The 20,714-nt window shown below is 51.6% G+C and overlaps 8 protein-coding genes across 8 annotated transcripts; 6 read left to right on the top strand and 2 right to left on the bottom strand.

The window, feature by feature from the left end:
• Positions 1-17: 17 nt before the first annotated feature.
• Positions 18-4,631, bottom strand: Asppvi_004864 (putative ABC transporter; the record flags this gene model as incomplete). Its single annotated transcript, XM_043300804.1, has 3 exons — positions 18-1,046; positions 1,096-4,287; positions 4,344-4,631. 3 exons carry the CDS (start codon positions 4,629-4,631, stop codon positions 18-20), a joined length of 4,509 nt encoding a protein of 1,502 aa, XP_043156739.1.
• Positions 4,632-5,465: 834 nt separating this feature from the next.
• On the top strand, positions 5,466-6,503 carry Asppvi_004863 (aromatic alcohol reductase; the record flags this gene model as incomplete). The annotated part of the gene is made up of 3 exons (XM_043300803.1): positions 5,466-5,498; positions 5,564-5,974; positions 6,033-6,503. 3 exons carry the CDS (start codon positions 5,466-5,468, stop codon positions 6,501-6,503), a joined length of 915 nt encoding a protein of 304 aa, XP_043156738.1.
• A 611-nt stretch (positions 6,504-7,114) lies between these two features.
• Asppvi_004862 (uncharacterized protein) lies at positions 7,115-8,686 on the top strand (the record flags this gene model as incomplete). Its single annotated transcript, XM_043300802.1, has 1 exon — positions 7,115-8,686. One exon carries the CDS (start codon positions 7,115-7,117, stop codon positions 8,684-8,686), a length of 1,572 nt encoding a protein of 523 aa, XP_043156737.1.
• A 1,230-nt stretch (positions 8,687-9,916) lies between these two features.
• Positions 9,917-10,807, top strand: Asppvi_004861 (uncharacterized protein; the record flags this gene model as incomplete). The annotated part of the gene is made up of 1 exon (XM_043300801.1): positions 9,917-10,807. The coding sequence occupies one exon, from the start codon at positions 9,917-9,919 to the stop codon at positions 10,805-10,807; it is 891 nt and encodes a 296-aa protein (XP_043156736.1).
• Positions 10,808-11,396: 589 nt separating this feature from the next.
• Asppvi_004860 (putative amidase) lies at positions 11,397-13,267 on the top strand (the record flags this gene model as incomplete). Its single annotated transcript, XM_043300800.1, has 5 exons — positions 11,397-11,585; positions 11,636-11,757; positions 11,816-11,883; positions 11,935-12,200; positions 12,263-13,267. The coding sequence occupies 5 exons, from the start codon at positions 11,397-11,399 to the stop codon at positions 13,265-13,267; spliced, it is 1,650 nt and encodes a 549-aa protein (XP_043156735.1).
• A 323-nt stretch (positions 13,268-13,590) lies between these two features.
• Asppvi_004859 (HesA/MoeB/ThiF family protein) lies at positions 13,591-15,229 on the top strand (the record flags this gene model as incomplete). The annotated part of the gene is made up of 3 exons (XM_043300799.1): positions 13,591-13,840; positions 13,930-14,143; positions 14,242-15,229. 3 exons carry the CDS (start codon positions 13,591-13,593, stop codon positions 15,227-15,229), a joined length of 1,452 nt encoding a protein of 483 aa, XP_043156734.1.
• A 118-nt stretch (positions 15,230-15,347) lies between these two features.
• Asppvi_004858 (RlpA-like double-psi beta-barrel domain-containing protein) lies at positions 15,348-16,170 on the bottom strand (the record flags this gene model as incomplete). The annotated part of the gene is made up of 3 exons (XM_043300798.1): positions 15,348-15,481; positions 15,564-15,808; positions 15,881-16,170. 3 exons carry the CDS (start codon positions 16,168-16,170, stop codon positions 15,348-15,350), a joined length of 669 nt encoding a protein of 222 aa, XP_043156733.1.
• Positions 16,171-17,238: 1,068 nt separating this feature from the next.
• Positions 17,239-20,683, top strand: Asppvi_004857 (uncharacterized protein; the record flags this gene model as incomplete). Its single annotated transcript, XM_043300797.1, has 6 exons — positions 17,239-17,405; positions 17,454-17,486; positions 17,535-18,912; positions 18,964-20,093; positions 20,147-20,506; positions 20,557-20,683. The coding sequence occupies 6 exons, from the start codon at positions 17,239-17,241 to the stop codon at positions 20,681-20,683; spliced, it is 3,195 nt and encodes a 1,064-aa protein (XP_043156732.1).
• Between the last annotated feature and the right edge of the window lie 31 nt (positions 20,684-20,714).

Genomic DNA, 20,714 nt, shown 5'->3' with positions numbered 1-20,714 from the left:
GCTCTAAATCTATCTATCTATACTGCACCCTCAATCATCTGCTCAATCGCCATCCTCTCACCACTCTCCTCCACCAATCCCCGGAAAACCCCATTCTCAGTCTTCATCAGCTCCCCCGGTGGCCCCATCTCCACCACCCTGCCCCCATCCAGAACAATAATCCTATCAAAGTCCGCAATCGTCGACAGTCGATGCGCAATAACCAGCAACGTACATCCACGAACAACCTGGCGCAGCGTCCGCTGGATCCGAATATCCGACTCCATGTCTATCGACGCCGTGGCCTCGTCCATGATGAGGATCTTCGGCCGCGAGACCAGCGCACGCGCAAGACACAGTAACTGCTTTTGACCCTGCGAGAGGTTCCGGCCTCCTTCTATGATAGACGCATCGAGAGAGAATACACCATTGGACAGGCCTTCACTCGTGTTCTCTCCTTCCGGATCTTGGTCATCCGGGAGCAGCCCGACCTCCCTCAGCGCGTCTCGCAGCTCGCTATCATCATGCTGCGCAAACGGATCCAGGACTTCGCGCACCGTGCCCGCAAACACAACCGGGTCCTGCGGGATGATGCCCACGCGCGAGCGGAGATCGTGTAATCGCACCTGCGCGATATCGATTCCGTCGATCTGGATCGAACCGGACTGCGCGTCCAGGCAGCGGAGGAGCGCCAGCGCGAGCGAAGATTTGCCTGCGCCTGTGCGACCCACGATACCGACTCGCTCGCCAGGGCGCAGCGTGAAGGTCAGGTCCTGCAGGACAGGTGGAAGATCTGGCCCGTAGCTGACGCTGAGATCGGTAACTTCGATCTCGCCGTTGTGGGGCCAGTATGCTGGCACGGCGATGCCGGATTGGGGCTCCTGGTCAAGCTGCGTGTACTCTACTATGCGCTCGGCGGCGTTGGCGTCGAGTTCGAGTTGGGCGTACTGCGAGAGGAGCCAGGAGATGTGGTCGGAGAGTTCCAGCGCGTAGCTGAGAGCGAATCCTGCGAGAGCGGCGTCGAGGGTGCGGATGTTGACGAAGGTGATTGTCACCGTGGCGACGAACTAGACAGTTAGCCTGGGGTCCGATGTATATGGTGGAAGGGGGAGGTACAATTGCTCCGACCATGCTCATCCAAAACGCCATCCAGCAGGAGAATAACTGCTTGTGCCAAAGGGCCTGGCAGTGTACATCAATCAGATCGTACATTCGCTTCAGGTAGGCCTTTTCTCTCCCGAATGCACGGATGGTAGGTAATCCGGTGAGCAGAGCCCCGACCAGCTCGAAGATGGGCGATCGAGCAGTACTTTCTAGTCGTTTTGCCTCGCGGGCGCCGGTGACGTAGAAGAAAGCGACCGCCCAGGACGCCAACAGAGTCAGCAGGCCAATTCCCACAATGAGAAGAGAAGTCACCGAAGCTGCGACAATAACGCCGAGGATCATGATGCCGCTGTGCAGGAGATACGAGAGATCCAGAGCAAGATCGGAATCGAAGGTGCCGAAATCTGAAGTGAACCGGTTCAGGATCTGGCCAATCGGGGTCATATCGAGGAAACGGAGCGGGGCCCTGAGGATGGTCTGGGCGAACTGTTCGAACATCACCTTGGAAGCTTTAATGGAGCTGCGGAGGATGAGCTGGATACGGATGATCTCCAGAACCCACGAGGAGAATGCCAAACCGAAGTAAATTGAGCTATAGTAGACCAGGCGATGGTCCAAATGCAGTCCACCAGTCCTGAAATGGGCCGAGAGGCCGTCCACATGATCACCGGGCTGGGTGAGAATCGCTCGCGGAGGACTTTGACTTTCGTTGTATGCTCTGGTCCAAACGGTAACCCAGTAAGGAGCGGCCAGGTTCAGGACCAGTGTCAAGACGCAGAGAATGACGACAAGAATCCAGCGAGAGTAGCCCCCGGAAGCTTTCATATAAGCCTTATACACCTCTGCTTTGACCACGCCACGCTCTCGCTTCTCTTCCTCGTAGTACTTTTTGGGCTGGGCGGCCGGTCGCGGAGTTGCGTCGGTTCGCTGGCCAGGATTCAGCGGTTTAGGCTCACTATCCGATGTGTCTGACGTCCCGTCATCGAGTCTGTGCTCGGAAGTTCCGTCCTGGACGAGACTGGATGGATGCCCTGCTTGCACAACGTTGCCATTCTCCAGCCTCACCAGGTACGCAGCCCCTCTCAGACACAGTCGAACATGGTGCGTGGCCAGGACTCTAGTTCTCCCTTTCGCAAGAGGCCCAGTCAGAGCATTGTCATACAGATGCCGGCCAACATTGGAATCAACCGCACTGAAGATATCGTCCAAAACGAGAATACTAGCTCGACTGTATAGCGCCCTCGCCAACGCCAGGCGCCACTTCTGCCCACCGCTCAGATTGATTCCATTAGCGCCGATATCCGTTCTATCCCCGTCAGGGAAAGATTGCAGATCATGCGAGAGCGCGCACGCATGAATGACCGTGTCATATCGCTCTGCGTCAAACGGCAGCCCGAACAAGACGGCATCCCTGATCGTCGCGTTCTCAATCCACGGATCTTGGGAAACATATGCAACGAGGCCATCCACTATCCAGTTTTCCTCGCCAGCTGGCCAGCTGGCGGCTGATGCGCGAGGGACAATCGCCGTCCCCTTCACAATGTCTGCTTCGCCGATAAGTGCTTGAAGGAGTAGTGACTTCCCAGCACCGCTCCGTCCTGAGATGATCGTGAGCTCCCGCGGAGGAAAGTCTAGATTGAGACCCTTCAGCTGGAACTGCCCTACTGCATCCTCTGACGCAACCGACGGCCATGCAATGGTCGCGTCGCGAAAGGAGATAGCGTCCCCTGGCACTCTCTGGTCCTCGTGTTCTGGCAGATCCAGAAAGCTTTCGATTCGCCGAAGGCTGACCAAGGCATCTAGTAGCTCGGTAAAGGTTTCCGGAAACAAGCTTAGCACGCTCTGTAGATTTTCGAAAAGCGACAAGGCTGTAAAAGCAGCTGAGACAGCAATAGAGCCGTTTATGTAGATATGTGTCGCGATTGAGATACAGCTCATGCACAGAGGACCCACTGTCCAGATGGCAATTAGGCTGACGTTCAGCTGGAAAAGTGAGTATTGGTTATGGAGCTCCTTTTCGCGCAACCCCAGGATCTTGTGGTACCATTGGGGTTCCAGCGCGCTGAACTTGATCTGCCGCATGCCGCGCATCATGACCGTAAGAGTCGCGGATTTATCGTCCCGGCGGTCCATGAGGGCTTGTTCCAGTCCACTGTACCGGTTCGTCAAATGGTAGTAGAAAGGTATCAGAAGGATGGGAATAGCGCAGCCGGCCACCATGGGCTTCCACCCCATCAGGTATAGGAGGAAGGTAATCGAGATGACAAACTCAAGTATGCAGTCGAGGAGCACATGAGCGAACGAGACGAATTCGGAGACTCTTTCCACGTCTACTCCGAGGAGATTGAGAACGGAGTGCTTTGTTCTGGGTGGTCCATCGCCATCGTCATCGTCATCATCGCTCGCAGCATCATCATCCTCGCTATCGCCGGTGGATATCACTACATCATTCAATCTCATGGCTTTCTTAGAAATGACCGCAAGCAGCTGTTCATTAATCGGCAGAGAAAGCTTCATATCAGCAACCAAGTCTCTCAATGATATGGACCACGCCTTGACCACCATCGATAGCCCAAGACAGAGGGCAGCCAACCACAGTTGAATCTGGTTCCTGGCTCCTGCATCCCGGTCCTCGAAGAGGCGAAGGATACTAAGGAGGAGGAAGTGAGGGAGGAAGTTCACCGCATTGGCGAAGAGCTGTATGACCACCTGCAAGGCTATCTCTCGCCAGTAGAGCTTTAGCCATCTCCTCCATCGAGTCGAGGTTGAGCTGGCTGCAAAGAAGGCGTCGGAGAGGGTCTTTGCACGCACTTCGTGCCCGACTAGCGGGAGGTCATCAGTATTGAGTCTTTTATTCTTCGCCGCGATGGCCAGGGTTTTGTACGCCCAGGAGAAGGTGTATCGGTTTAGAAACGAGACGGAGTTCAGCGAATCAACTGGATAGTCGTGGCGGTAGAGTGTAGGTCCTCTTGGAATTGCGAGATTCACGAAAAGGAGAATGAGAGCGGCGATCAGTTGAACAATGCTCGATGCATCAGGGGAAGTTAATTTGAAGTCAGATTTGCTGTACAACGACGAAGCATATGGCCAGGCCATACAGATAGCTATGGCCAGACTGGCCAAGGCGCTGTAGTAGCCTAAGCGATATCGAGCTTCTGGATTCCGACGGCTTATGAGAGACAATTCTTGCACTAGGATCATGATCTGCAAACGTCGTCATCTCTAGAGCTCCAAAGGCTCTCAGGAGCATTTCTGCTTACCCACATCGCCAAATGAACGGCTTCTGGAGCAAGCACTGGTTGGATGCTTACGCAGGACCAGAGTGCCGCAATGGTGGCTGCTGCTGCCACCACCACAAGGGTTACGCGTTGCCAGACTGATCGTGGCGATTTGCCAGTGGTAACGGCCTCATCGTCGTTGCTAGACTCGATTGATATGTATCCTTTCTTGTTTCCACAGTCAATGACAACCTGTCGGGCATGAGGGATTGACAGGAGCAAGATCGCTGACGCCCCTATGAAGGCAATGGGGAGGTTCGACAAAGACATTTGCGTAAGAGCGACGAATTCATTGCTTTGCAGAATTCGCAGAAGGAACTGAGTCGAGAACGTCAAATATGAACGAAAGAGTTCCCTTGAGACGGACACGCCTGATGAGTCAAGATCTGATCTGACCGTTGCAGGCAACAGGATTTCTGCCAAGATCAGATTGTCGGGCACCGTATTAGGGCATTTTGCTACATCGTCTCAGAGCCGCGATGAGTAATTTTGGATTTGCATCCTTGTTGGAATTCTGATGAAGAGTCATGCAGATAAATAATTGGTGTCATATTTGCACCGAAGTGCTGTAATGCGTGTAGCCCATAGGCTTAGGTCCAGATAGCTGCCGATGACAACTTCTCTCGACGCTTGTTTGATATTTTGTGGCGTTCCAACCAAAGAATTTAAGCTCAAGTAATTTAAATTAGAATATTGGTTTAGCTTGTATTCGGTCTAGACTAACTAGTAGAAGCCTTGCGTTATCTGATGTGCGATGACCCGTGAGATTAAGCTTCGGCGGAGGGTCCTATATTTCAGACATCTGGAATCTTCCACTCCCAAATTAATTACCACCATTGAAGGAGACCAGACATCTCTGGTTGATCTACATGCCGTAAGTGGCTGACCATACAGACTTCATTTTCGAACTGTGCAGAAAGCCTCTCCGTATTATTAATGAAGCCGAATACGAGGCAATTTGTCAGCATCGGTCTACCTCCGTGCAGAAGTATACCTGCGAGTCTGGTCAATAGCAGAATATAAATATATCTCTTGACAAAGGCTTCGCTTAACCAGAAGGCAAGAGCGCATTAGTTTCATTAGTTTCATTAGCGATTTAGTAACATGTCTCCTATCCAGAACGTCACTGTTCTTGGGGTACCGTCCACCTTTCCCCGTAGCATATATTTCCATGACGACCATACTAACGAATATACTGTCAGGCTTCCGGAGCCGTCGGGACCCTTCTGGTCGACGCTCTGCTCGCCTCCAATTTCGCCGTCTCCGTGGTCGTCCGTCCCTCGTCCAAGGCTACTTTCCCAGCGTCTGTGACCGTCCACCGCGCCAACTATGACGACCTCGCGGCCCTCACCGCAGCCTTCCAGGGACAGGATGCCATCATCTCAGCCGTGGGGACATTCGACTCCGCCATCCAGCGCACAGCCATCGACGCCGCAGCCGCCGTTCCCAGCGTAAGACGATTCATCCCGAGCGAGTACGGAGGCGATACGTCGAAGCCGGGGCCCGTCAGCTTTGCCCGATTCCCACAGGTTAAGCGGGAGATTGTCGAGTACCTGGATTCCAAGGAGGGGATAACCTGGACGGCGATCTGCACGGGCTCGTTCTTCAATTGGGTATGTCTTCCTGTCCCTTCAGCGAAAACTGACGCCGATCTAACAACAACTGATGCAGCTACTTGAGTTGGAAAACGCAGCGATGGGCTGGGACTTGTCTGCGCGCAAAGTCAGTATTTTCGATTCTGGCAATCGCCCGTTTGTTGTGACTACGCTTGGGCAGGTGACGAGGTCGATCATCTCCGTCCTTCAGCATGAGGAGGAGACGAAGAATGCGTATGTGTATGTGAAGTCGTTTGAGGTGACGCAGAATCAGCTCCTGGAGTTGATTGAGCGGTTGTCGGGGACGAAGTTCGAGGTGAAGCATTTGACTACGGAGGAGATTGCGCAGCGGGGAGTGGATCATCTCGAGGAGGGAGACTATGAGCATGGATATCCGGAGGTGGTGACGGCGGTGGCATATGGGCCATGGGGATTCTTGGGATTTGGACAGCAAGCAGAGAAGTGGAATAGCGTCCTGGGTCTTCCGAAGGAGGACCTCGAGGAGACTGTCAGGGATGTGCTGAGGAAGAAGGGACTACTGGAGTGATATGGGACCTTTAGGTGCTAGGATTCTATTATGGCTTCGTCTACTACCACCGGTTAATATAATACATTCAATATTAGTTTAAGCACTCAATGAAGGACGTCCCTGTCGTTACGAGTGGTGGAAATCTCCACTATTGAGGGTGTCTCAAACTAGACTGGTAAAGGAAAACGATATAGGCCAATGGGGTGATGCGGGAGAATTCAGGGTTCAGGGTGGACTTGGGGGGATCCAATCATAACAGTATGCTCAGTGTCTTTGTATATTAGAGTTCACGCCCCCCTTTCCCTTCGATCCATGACTGCTAGAGCATTACCCTGCATTTAGGCCCGCTGCTAATAACGGGAAGCTTCTCCAGAATATCCGACGAATAGGGACATTACCAAGCCATTGAATGAAACAAACTACAAATCTTATTGTACTCTAATAAAACCCGCCTATCACTCTGCAGATTTCCATCCTGAAGAAGCGGGGGAAAGGGCCTTTTGGCTAATAATCCTCGTATCGCTCCAGATGAATTAGGCTATTACCAGGACGATCGGGGCTATAAACCAACATGTTTCCTGCAGAATACTGAGATGGTCAGAGGTAACATCATTTCAACCGTTCTTGTGATGTTGTTCTTCAGTGCTGGTCTTCTTTTAGGGCTTGGGCTGTCAGCCCAAGCCCAACAGACATTCACCAATCCCGTCATCTATGAAGACTTCCCTGACAATGACATCTTCCTTGGCCCGGATGGAAAGACATTCTACTGGTCCAGCTCCAATTTCCACTACTCCCCCGGTGCCCCAATCCTCCAGTCTACCGACCTGGTGAACTGGGAGCTGATCGGCCATTCCGTGCCGACTCTGGACTTTGGATCCAACTATAACATGGAAAACGGCCAGACGGCCTACAACGGCGGAACCTGGGCCTCCACCTTACGCCACCGCAAGAGCAACAACAAGTGGTACTGGATCGGCTGCGTCAACTTCTGGACTACGTATGTCTACACAGCCCCGGACGTCAAGGGCCCCTGGCAGAAATCCGCTAGTTTCCAACCCTGCTTCTACGACTGCGGGCTTTTGATCGACGACGACGACACAATGTACGTGGCCTACGGAAGCAATACGGTTTCAGTGGCCCAGCTCGCTCCCGACGGATTGAGCGTCGTCAAGACGCAGCAAGTATTCAGCTACCCGCCCGAGTGCTCCGGGGGAATCGAGGGGAACCGCATGTACAAGATCAACGGCTTGTACTACATCCTCGACGACTGTCCCGCGAACGGCATCACCCAGGTCTGGAAGGCCTCTAGCCCGTTCGGGCCCTATACACGGAAGATCCTTAGCAACAACACCCCCTCTCCGGTTCCTGGCTCCGGCGCACCAGACCAAGGGAGTCTCATCCAGACGCCCAATGGGCAGTGGTACTTTATGTCCTTTGCGTGGGCGTATCCCCTCGGGCGCCTGCCGGTTCTTGCCCCTGTGACCTGGGGATCCGACGGCTTCCCCAGTCTCCAGACAGTGAACGGCGCCTGGGGCCAGTCCTACCCGTACCCTCTTCCCAAGAACAACAGTGTCCCGTCGTGGATCGGCGGCGACCAGTTCTGGGGTAGCTCGCTGGGCCCCATGTGGGAATGGAACCACAACCCCGACACCACCAAATTCTCCTTCAACTATCCCGGCCTGACGCTGCAGACAGCCACCGTCACCAACGACCTGTACCACGCGAGAAACACCCTGACCCATCGCCCTCACGGCCAGTTCCCCGTTGGAACGGTCCTGCTTGATTTCTCCAACATGGCCGACGGCGACCAATGCGGGCTGGCCGTCTTCAAGGACCAAAGCGCCTGGATTGGAGTCGTCCGCAGCGGTAACAGCTACACCGTGACTGCCGTCCAAGGGCTCACGCAGGACCCTAACAATAACTGGGCCACGACCAGTACCGGAACCGTGGTTGGGACTGCGCCTATTTCAACACGCCAGGTCTACCTCCAGGTTCGGATGGATGCGCGTGCAGACGGTTCGAAGCAGTCGACGTTCTATTACAGTACGGACGGGAGCTCGTACTCCCAGCTTGGTGGTGCCTTTACTTCTAATACCGGCTGGCAATACTTTATGGGCTATCGCTTTGCGATATTCAACTTTGCTACCAAGGCTTTGGGGGGTTCGGTTAAGGTCCTGGCCTTTACGAGCTGGGCTAATTAGCGGTAGTGTTTCCTCTGCTATTCTACATGATGTCAGGGTGCCTGTTTTGAATATGGTCAGACATTGCGTGGATGGTATCGTACCTGATGGCTCGGTTGCCGGGTATATAAACCTACTAGCTTAGGGTGATTAGCTGAGATCTAAGCATGAGATCATGCTCCCAACGTCATGACGAAAGCTTAGCTGGCACTCCTGCAAGACTGTCATCCTCTCGATTGCTTCATCCGTATTTTATAACTGTTAGCGGCGTGGTGCAGACAAGCAACAAGCTCGAGTGGACGGAATCACACCCTTGCCAACGCCCATAATTCTCCGTCTGCCCTGGAAAGAAGTCCCGCAGAAGAGTAACTGGTATCGCTTTCCTTCGCCGCGTGCTCATGTCCTGGGACTAGTCAGCGACGAAAACCCTGTTGGTTACTATGCTCCTCAGAAATTCCAGACGATCGGCCTGAGTGCGACCAGTCCATCCCTTTTTGCTTCGGCGTCTATGGAACAGTCAAGATTGTCGCCACGGCGATTTTCTTGCTCATCACGACTGATCGACGATGCTGAAGCCAAGTCTCATCGGCATCGCTGGTTGCATGGTGACCATGATGTCTCATTTGGGCTGTCTTAGCCACGCATTCCCCCCGATCCAAACGCCTCAGGTATCCCAGGCTTCCATCGCCATGGTCGTCATCGGCTATTCGCCCAGAGGACCTCTCACATGGGTCTACATTGGTGAGGTGACCACTGCAAGTTTGTTGTTCAAGCGCATGTGCTGTCCCGAACCGACTTCATGCAGACGGCGTTGGTCTCGGAGCCACGAGCCGGCGGCTTTCAATTTCGTCGTAAACGAGAGTAGGCAAAGCTGCAGACCAGACCAAGAAAGACAAGGTCTAACTCATGATTCTGAGCAATTTCGCAAACGCAGTGTTCGGCCGAGACAGAACGTTGCATGAAGGCCTTATCATGAAGAGCGTGGTCATATGCCACCTTCCTACTGAGCAGAAAACTACGGAAGCCAGGTCCATTGCTGTTCTTGTTTTAGTAGTGAGCAGTGCTGCCTGAGATCGCGCGACTTGGGTGAACCGGGTGCGTGGTGGGGCTGAGCGAGGTGAGCATACAGGATGACCCCTTTATTCCCCTTATTACCACCAGTTACAAAAACTCTCCCCCTACTCTTAAGTGCCGTTTTTCCTCTCTATTACAACCTGCTATTTTATTATATTCAAAGCCTAGTGCCGCAGCATGGCCCAATCAACAGACTCCAGAAATGAAAATACTTCTGAAAACCATTTCTTTTACCACTCCTCTTGGCCAGCACGGTGGTCGCACCCAGAATTCACTGATAGCCACACAGAGCGTTACAAGCGCTGGCGTCAGCAGCCCTGGCGCAAAAATCTCGATCGCTCTGCTGTGCGGCTACTTAGATTGGCTGACGATGAAGGCTGGCCCTGGGGCTTCTTCATCTACCGCACGGTCTACACCCCAGAGTCTGATCAGGTCTGGTCTGCCTGTCTGGAGAAAATTGACCGCTATATCCACTGGGAAATTGACCATGTTGATGGTGACCGATATGCAGGGGCTGAGGACCATGGCTTTCCTGAGAGGCTTGTCCATGAGGGATACAAAAATGTTATCCTTGAGGATAAAGAACGCTGGGATGGTGCATCAATTGAGCAGATTCGCGAGGATTTTAAGAACCTTGTTACATCTCGGGGTGGTGGGATATGGGAGGTTGTGCCTCGGTACACAGTGTGTCTGGTCATTGATCAGCATAGCTTAGATTCGATTGTGAATACTTTCGAGGAGCCAGCAGAGAGCCAGTGCGGGGGTGGGCCAAGGAAGGGATTTATTACTATGGTTGATCCTATGTTTGTACCAGGCTTTGAGGGTTATTTTGGGTTTATGCGAGTTGAGATTGACAGGCTTTGGTGGCTAACGGTCGAGTTGTGCTCATCAAGTTCAATGAGAGACATCTGTCCGGAGGTGCAACCAGGCAAGATACCAGTTTACAATGCCGACCTGGGTTATGCGGATGATGATCCCTCATGGACTGGACCTAGGCCGGTAACGCCCATTACTCACCGGTCAATATGTAAAGGGAACTGTCGTGAGCATTTGGGGATGCAGCAATGAATTTGGGTTTATGCGAGTTGAGATCGACACGCTTTGGTGGCTGACAGTTGAGTTGTGCTCGTCAGCTTCAATGAGAGACATCTGTCCAGAGGTGCAACCAGGCAAGATACCAGTTTACAATGCCGACCAGGGTTATACGGATGATGATCCGTCATGGACTGGACCTCGGCCGGTAAAGCCCATGACTCACTGTGAGTATGTTGACCGCAAAAGGGCACGTGAGCATTTAGGCAGCAATGAACGGTAGTTCCTATGTCATGGGATGTAAAGAGATTAAAAGAACCGAAAGAAAGGGCCCGATCAGAAACCTGAAGTACATTGATATGTGCATCTTCAAGATCTGGCCAATCAACGTTTTGCCCTTGTGTAGATTGTTTGCTGTCTGACTCAGCGACAACAGACGCACTTAACTACATCCCTTGCAGTAGGACGAGCGATACATAGCCCCTTGATATCTGCATAACTCGGCATAATCTGCAAGATGATCTCCACAGAATATATAAGTAAGCGGAAAGGAAGCGTGTACCTGGGCGCAGCAGTATTAATTATTGCGGCGTTCGGGGTTGTGCTAGCCTATTTTTCAACAACCATGTTACAATGGGGCAAATGGTTTCTGGTGCCCTTTCTGTACATTGCGACCACTGTATCGAGTTCTAGAAGTTCGCCGAATGGTACAAAAGGTTGTCAATGTGAATTCCCGTCCCTGATTGAAGCAACTACGGCCGAGCTCCAGGAGGGGCTCACCAACGGCTGCTTCTCCAGTGTCGACCTGGTCAATGTTGGTGCATTCCCCCTGCCATATATCAGCATTGATAACAAAGGGATTAGGCATATGTGACCCGGATAAACGAGGTCAACTCGACACTGCACATGGTCCTCGAAATCAATCCCGACGCATGGGACATCGCTCGACAGCTTGACTTGGAGAGAAAACACGGACTCATACGAGGGTGAGGCATAACAGCAGTTAGGACGTTCGTAAGAAAACCATTCACTGACAGCCGGCAGGCCTTTGCATGGCCTTCCCATCCTTGTCAAAGGCAACATCGGCACCGAGGACAAGATGGAAACAGCTGGTAAGCTTGTGTGCGGTGATATCCCGATTCAATAACTGACTAAGATTACAGCTGGCTCTTACGCGCTTGTTGGCGCCAAGGTGGCTGCGGATTCAACTGTTGCAAAGAAGCTCAGACAAGCAGGCGTCGTCATCCTCGGCAAGACCAGCATGTCAGAGTGGGCGAACTTCAGGTCACTGATTGAATCCTCCGGCTGGAACGCCCAGGGCGGCCAAACATATGCAGCTTACTATCCAAACCAGGATCCCAGCGGTAGTTCAAGCGGCAGTGGCGTGGCAGCCGATTTGGGCCTTGCCTTTGCAGCCCTAGGTACCGAGGTAAATGACTTTCATCTAGGGAGCTCCCATGGAATTGTCTGCTAAATTCCAGGATTGATCAGACAAGTGGAAGCATTCTATGTCCGAGTGAGAATAACAATATTGTCGGCATCAAGCCCACCGTCGGTCTCACATCACGATACATGGTCATCCCCATAAGCGAGCGCCAGGATACAATCGGGCCGATGGCCAGGACTGTCAAAGATGCGGCAATAATTCTGCAAGCGATTGCAGGTCCAGATCAAAATGACAACTATACCCTGGCATCTCCCTTTGGCAACCGCCTCCCGAATTACGTCGCAGCTTGCAAGTTGTCCGGGTTGAAAGGGAAACGAATCGGTATACCCCGTAACGTTATCAACACGTTGGACGCGTCAAATGAGCCGATAGTGTGTGCATTTAAGGCCGCCGTCTCCGTGATTTCCAAAGCAGGCGCAACAATTGTTGACGACGCGAACTTCACAGGCTACGACGCCTATCTCAACAGCTCAATCCCACAGGATGTTGTTGCTGCTGATTTCATAAGCAATATCGCATCATATCTCTCCAAATTGAAGACCAACCCGAACAATCTTCACAGTCTGGAAGATATTCGGCGCTTCACTCAGCAGTCGCCACTAGAGGACTATCCATCTCGTGATACAGGGATCTGGGATCGCGCGCTTGCTAGCGGTCTCAATAACACGTCTCCCGAGTTCTGGCCATTGCACTTGCAGAACTTGTACTACGGGGAAGAGGGAGGGTTGACAGGAGCTTTGTCCCGCCACAAGCTTGATGCCGTCATTCTTCCAACAGCTCTCGCTTCCGAAATCCCAGGTATCATCGGGTCACCAGCAATCACAGTCCCTCTTGGGTCGTTCCCCGAGGGCACACCCATTGAGTACAATCCACGTGGTAACTTGGTTGAAAAGGCACCTGGCATCCCTTTTGGAATCAGCTTTCTTGGACCCAGGTGGAGCGAGGAGAGCTTGATAGGCATGGCCTATGCCTTCGAACAGCGGACGCTCGTGAGGAAGAAGCTCCAAAGATACATTGAACCGAGAAGCGACCTGAGCAGCATATTATAATGACTTTTCGGTAAAAACAGAGTATATCCATATCATATATAGAGAGAGTTATTGCAAAAGAAGAAGATCCGATCTAACAATCCTCAAGGACAATGCAAAGAACAATGCACAGAAATCCATGAACAAAGTATATGCTGCAAGGCACGTGCGCTTTCGATGTTGGAGATTACTCAGAAAGGAATAGCGCAATTCTTGGTCGGCACGATAAGATTAACTCCTCTTGCGGGGGTTTTAATTTGATGCGCCAAGTCAAGACTCAACGACGGTCGGGAAAGCGTCGGAGTTCAGAGTGTCATTCCTATACATTTATTATTGGCTTTTTAATGGGGAATCTAGAGCAGACATGCGCGTCCTTACGCGCTCAAATTGCCGCCACCGAGGCCCAGCTTGAGGGTCTGAAACGCGAGCTCAAAATAGCTGAGCAAGCAGCTGCCGACGTCAAGGCTCAAGATACCGCGACAACAATCGCTGCTGACGAAAGGAGTGAAAATGGGACGAGGAAGTGGCCACTGCTGGGCGAGGAATACAAGCGGTATGGAAGACAAATGATTGTACCGCAACTTGGGTTGCAAGGTATGCGCATTGAGCTCCTCCAGGAAAACACCAATCCTCAGCGTCGGCTTGGTGATGTGGCGTTGCTAATATTTATGATACTTGTATAGGTCAACTGAAGCTTCGTTCTGCACGAGTCCTCATTGTTGGAGCAGGTGGACTGGGGTGTCCTGCAGCGCTGTACCTTGCTGGAGCGGGTGTAGGCACCCTGGGCCTGGTCGACGGAGACACTGTCGAAAACTCGAACCTGCACCGGCAAGTTTTGCATAGGAGCAAGAATGTTGGAAAGTTCAAAGTAGATAGCGCGATCGAATATCTGCGAGAGTCAGTTCAATGACGACCCCCTTCGAATGTGTTCAGACACTGACTGGTTGCTTCCCGCGTCTCAGGTTGAATCCCCATCCTACATACGTTCCGTATAGGGCACACCTCACGCCGCAAGAAGCTCCGGATATTTTCAAAGATTACGATCTCATCCTTGATTGCACGGATAATCCCGCAACGCGGTATTTGATCTCGGATACAGCCGTGCTGCTCGGGAAGCCTTTGGTCTCTGCTTCCGCATTGCGGACGGAAGGACAGCTCATGGTGTTAAACTACCCTCCTCGGCCGGTGGGAGACAAGAGTGGTGGACCATGCTATCGATGCGTGTTTCCGAAACCGCCACCGGCGAACAGCGTTGTCAGCTGTGCTGACGGTGGAATTCTCGGCCCAGTTGTAGGCACAATGGGGGTTCTTCAAGCACTGGAGGCAATCAAGGTCATTACTTCTCCAACGGTGAATTCGAGCGCATCACCTCCATCTCTGCTTATATTCTCCGCATACTCGACGCCTCCGTTTCGAACCATTAGGCTCCGCACTCGGCGTGCGAATTGTGCAGTGTGCTCTGCCGATGCCAGTGTGACACTAGAGACGCTCAAATCAGGGTCTACTGATTATGTCTTCTTTTGTGGTGTTGCAGGCCTGGAATCGTCTCTTTCGCCGGAGGAACGTATTTCGCCCCTTGAATTCAGAAAGAAACATCCCAAGGAAGTGTCGCAAGACGGAGACAGCATAAGCAAGGAGCCCACGATCATTGATGTGAGAGAGAAGGTGCAATTCGATATTTGTAACTTGGAAAACAGCATTAACATCCCCATCTCAACCATTTTGTCATCAGCATCAACTTCTACGAACGCAGACGCCAATGCTCAACCTTCGCTACCGTCCTGGCTACCGCCAGACGTAGCTTCTCCTGCTTCGACGGACCCCATATATGTTGTGTGTCGTCTTGGGAACGACTCGCAGATCGCAGTTCGGAGGTTGAAAGAGCTGGGGCTCGATCTGGGTGGACAGAGATACGTCGGTGATATACAAGGAGGGTTACGCGCATGGCGTGAACAGATTGATCCTGACTGGCCAGACTACTGAGTAGAAGCAATAGATCAATTATGTGAATAAAAAGACAGTCATGTACAGCAGTCGTAATGGGTATATCGAAAGTAGAGCAACAAAGAAAGAGGGTAAAGCAAGCCGAAATGCTCATCTGTCATGACTGCATTGAAGCCACAGGGGAGTTTTCCAGCCACGACCATTCAGCGGTGACGCGACCAAGATCCATATCAGCAAGTTTCTCAAAGACAGCGGGAGAAACGTCCAAATCTTTCACTTTACATCCCACACCTGGATTCATGTCAGCTATTAGAGTCTTCATCGGCGCACATAGTATAGCACAGCCAAGAGATGAAAATGACAGAAAACATACATCGATCAACAATCTTGACATCAACGCTCGCGTCACCCCGACGAATCCTCAATTTGAGCCCGCACAGCGGATTCGCATTCGGATTCGACCCGGTCGAAGCAGCATCAAAGAGAACATGCGAGACGGCGCAGATCATGTCCGAGTCTGTGCTGGTGAAGCCGCATGAGCCGAGGCCGGGGTTGTAGTAGGTCAAATCTCCTGAATAGGGACCACCATGGGAGGTGGGAAGAGGAAGATTTGAGTGGCTAGCCGCGATCAGTCGATATCTTTGGAGAGATGGATGCGAGTGATATGCGACACTCGCTAAAAGTACTCACCCTTTTCCCCTGGTCAATCCCACAGCAAGGCCGATGACCAGAGCAAGGAGACAGACGACCGCGACTGCAATTGCGATGACGATCAGACGCTTCTTTTTCGAGAATTGTCGCCAGTCCCACCAAGCAGCTTTGCTGGGGGGTTGTACACTAGGTTCTTCCGTCGCAATGGCTGCTGGCTCGGGAGAAGCCTCTGCGACAGGGACGGGCTTCCGCTTTGGGACCCCCGCAAAGGGGAGATGCGAAGCATCCTGACACAATTGCGGGGGAGGTTTCTCCACGTCGGTAAACATGACGACGACGTTGACTGATTGTTTCATGAGTTTATTCAGATCGGAAGACCATCATGGCGTGGAGGTGTGGTAGCCGACTTGCTGTCTCCGGAGATCAAAATTAAGGGGTTAATGAAAGAGACGCCAATTGATTGGCGGCATTTTCTGTAGGATTAGAGCAATCATCTTTGTAATTATCTAGATAGATAAGGTAGTTATGTATCAGGAGGAAGTGAGCATCACAGTGGTCTCAATAAATAATCGATATTCACATTCACATTCCGATAAAAGCCTCAAGATCATCTTGACTGACAGATCTCGTGGTTGCCAGTTGTCTCTCATGAGTTCCCTTGCGTATTGCTTGCATTCTCCGATCGGAGAATTCTCCTCGATAAGGCTGGAAAGAAGTCTGCGCTGCAAAACCCAATTCATCATTACAGAAGAATATGATCAAAATAAAAACAGCAAACAGAGAGATACAACATGATAACATCATCTGTCTCCAACTTTCCAAGGAGAGAACTACTAAGCCACGAGTGCCGACCCACAGAGCAGTATTTGTTCCTTGCATCATTACCCGGATCCTACCATCAACCACTGACCAACATCTATCTAATTATCAAAGGTCATGTCTTTCCATCATCGTCATCGATGTGACAAAGAGTTTTGAGTTGCTCACCGTCTGAGAGGTATATCGAAAAGAAAGAAGGTGCTGACGAGGCCAAGCAATTCTCTGCAGGACCGCAGATCCGAGGCATTTGTGAAGCTACACGGCCCACTATCAAAGGCCATCTAATTCCGCCCAGACTGTCGATGGCATCTCCCGCTCTGAGTTCCAACCAAAAACCTTAATCCAAGTCTTGTCACTTTTAAGAGGGATCTTTGCAAGAGTCGCGTAATTGTTATTCACGAATTGACCTCGGCTTGTCCCTGCTTTATTGACCAACGTCGGAGGACGTATCCGTTGATCACTTGAGCATGCCGATGATCGGCCCCAGTCTACTGAGAGAGTGAGATCGAGAGTTCTCAACTCCCGACGGTCCACTGATCGGGAAACGCGGGGTGCGACTGAACTCGGTTGATCCTACCATGGCGTCGCGAGTCAGTTCGCGCCAGTCGACAAGTTCGTCACAGTGCTCACAGAACGATGAGCCAGACACGAAGAAACAGCAGGAGAAATGGAACCTTTTCCGCATGATCAAGAATGGATGGTCCAGGTTGGACCTGGATCGACAAACGGTGATCATGATGATGAAGTGAGTAATTGCAATTGACTCTACGCGTTGAAGCTCACAAGGTGTTAGGGGTGCTCTACCACCTGCTATTGCCATAGCCATGTAAGAAATGTTCTCAGTTCCTCACATTACACCGCTCACAACGAGCAGGTTTCAAGCCGATTCTGTTGCGGCACGGTTTTCCACTATCGGTTATCTCATAGCAATCATCTCTGTTCTCGGATTTGCCATCATGCCACGGGCCAAATTCATCCAGATGATGATTTTGGACGTGCTGGCGGTCTGCGTCGCAACAGCCTTTGCTCTGCTTATGATGTTCTGCAGCGTGAAAGCACGACAGAACACACAGACTGCTGCGGATGCGGCGTCTATATCGAGTTCGGATCCGACAGCCAACATGTACAATTCATCCGCCTCCGCTGTGAGTGGTGTGCTGCTGTTTTTCCAGATATACCTGGTGCACTCGTTTCGTGCCCACTATCAACAGTTCCAATTTCCGGTCATCATCTATGCCATAATTGCCAATATCACCGCGTCATATGCCCCTCGGCTCCCCACCATGGCCGCCGGTATTGCTTTTGTGAGGACCTTGCTCGAAGCATGTTTGATCGGGTTGGGAATCTGTACGGGTGTTTCCCTGTTCATCTATCCTGTGACCTCAAGACATGCTGTATTCAAACAGATGGCGAGTTATATCGGAAGTCTTCGCGCAGGTCTCAAGGCTCATACAAAGTACTTTGAGAGTCTGGAACGCGACGACATGTTTGGCCGGGCCGAGACATATGACGAGACAGTCGAGAAGTACTCCAAGAAGGGCAAGGTTTATAGTCCAGAAGCAGAAGCTATTCGAACTGCGATCCAGAAGATTACGGATCTTCATGGCAAACTGCATGCCGACCTAACCTTCGCCAAGCGTGAGTTCGCCATTGGGAAGCTCGGCCCTGACGACCTCCAAGCCATCTTCAGATATTTACGCCAGGTGATGATTCCAGTCGTCGGTCTCAGTTTCGTTGTGGACATTTTCCAGCGTCTGTCAGATTACAACAAATGGAATGAGCCTATTGACCCGCTGGGAACGGACATAGGTACCGCCATCCGCAGTCGTGTTGTACACGAATGGAACGAAATTATGAAGGCTGTGCATGATCCCTTTGCCTCCATTATAGAGACTATTGATAGCGGGCTAGATCACATTTCTTTATCGTTGCAGCTGACAAAACCACCGAAAACTTCGCTCGGAAAGAAAGACGCCCCGACGGACGGGGCGGCAGATCTGGAAGCGTCCGCAGAGAAGCCTCCGTCTCCAGGAGAAGCAGGGTTCGCAGCTTATTATGAGCGAAAGCTCAGCGACTTTAAAGTGGCAAAACGACTCGCTCTGAGGACCTGGAGTGAGGAGAAGGGCATCAAGTTACCCCAGGATTTCTTTGAGCGTCCTTCTTCTGACTTACCCGATCTGGACGAATTCCTACTCGACAAATCCGGGGTCGGTCGCGATAGGAGCCGTCGACAACTCTATCTTTTTCTCTATGTAGGTGCGAAAGCAACTTGCTCGCATTTCCCTGCTAACTCCTTGGATTAGATGGAACAATTACTCTACTCGACAGGCCATACAGTACTGGATTTTATTCATTTCGCCGATGAGAAAGTCCAAAGCGGAAAGCTGTCAAGATCACGCCTGATCATTCCTGGTGCTAAACGCTTAGTGAAGTGGTTACGTAGTATACTTCAGGCGGAGGATACTCATGAAGACGATCACTTGGGCGATATCCACACGCATAATCATATTCTTCAGCTTGGTGAAGCGTACAGACACAGGAAGGATCCAGAGCATTTGCCCCCTGAAACCACCATTGAGAAGATCGGCGACAAAATCAGGGTAATACCTTGGCTCTTGCGTTCATCAGAGTCGGCATACGGGTTTCGAGTGGCTTGCGCTACTATGACTGTCTATATCGTTGGCCTACTTCATCAGACTCAGACCTTCTTCATCCATCAACGTCTGGTCTGGGCCATGATCATGGTTAACATCAGCATGTCGCCGACTGCGGGACAGAGCATTTTCGGCTTTGTGCTCCGTCTGATTGGCACCGTGATAGCGATGGTTCTCAGCCTTTTAGCCTGGTATATTCCAGGCCAAAAGACGCCGGGGGTGATTGTCTTCCTCTGGCTGTTTGTCGCCTGTGGGTTCTATGTCCCTATCAAGCATTTCCGCTTCCGAATCGTCGGGATTATCGTCATCATCACCACGTCCATGATCATCGGTTATGAGCTTCAGGTGCGCAAGGTTGGGCAACAGGCTGCGACCTCTAACGGCCAGGCCTATTATCCCATTTATCTTCTTGCTCCATATCGTCTTGCCATCGTGGCCGCAGGTATTGCGGTGGCATTTTTCTGGACATTTTTCCCATTTCCGATCTCCGAGCACGGAGTTCTTCGGCAGAGCCTTGGAGCTTCGCTTTACCTGCTGGCGAATTATTATTCCATTATCCACGAGACCGTGTCTGCGCGCTTGCGGGGCGACGAAGGTGATCTGGCTTTGAAAACGTCATCGGGGCGAAGGCTGCAGAAAGCGCGAGGCAAAGTGTTTTCTAAGCAGATGTTGATGTTGAATGGCTTGCGGACATCTTCGCAGTTTCTGAAATGGGAAGTGCCCGTCGGAGGCCGGTTTCCCAAGAAGCGGTACCAGACTATCATATCATCGATTGAGAAGTATAGGCCCCTCCCACTTTCATTGCCAGTGTCTCACCACTAACACTCGATAGTATCGTCAATTATCTGAGTTTGCTAGGCTATGCCGCGGACACTCTTTTGCAGATAAGCGATGATCCCCACACATCGAATTCCGACTGGCTTCATGATTTCAAAAGACTTGTGTCCAGTGCACGCGTTACGACTCACGAGGTGACCTCGGTTCTGTGCCTTCTCTCAGCGAGTATTACGAACCGACAGCCTCTGCCGCCCTATCTGAAGACTCCTCGACCGTACAGTTTCACAAGGAGATTAGAAGCGCTCGACAAAGACATTCTCAGCATCAAGCACATTGCAGAGCCGGGGTTTGCCACGTTTTCTGTACTGCAGATTTCGACTAGATGCATTGTTGGAGATGTGGAGAGATTGATGAGGTGAGTCAGATATCGCCGATGTTTGATAATATGCTAAAGAGGTTTAATAGAAATGTGAAGGCTCTCGTAGGGGAGCTTGACTTTTCCTTCCATGCTGTCAGCACAGCACATAGCACGAAGTCGTCTCTCGATCAATCGCGCCTCTCGAGACCACCCTCTCGCGAGAAGTTCGAGTGAAGAGATGAACATCTGTTCATACATGTTTGAG

This window comes from Aspergillus pseudoviridinutans (genome assembly GCF_018340605.1).
Source record: "Aspergillus pseudoviridinutans IFM 55266 DNA, scaffold_3, whole genome shotgun sequence".
In the NCBI taxonomy this organism is placed as follows: Eukaryota; Fungi; Ascomycota; class Eurotiomycetes; order Eurotiales; family Aspergillaceae; genus Aspergillus; species Aspergillus pseudoviridinutans.
Note: the sequence above shows the minus strand (reverse complement) of the source record. Positions and strands in the feature narration are given on the sequence as shown.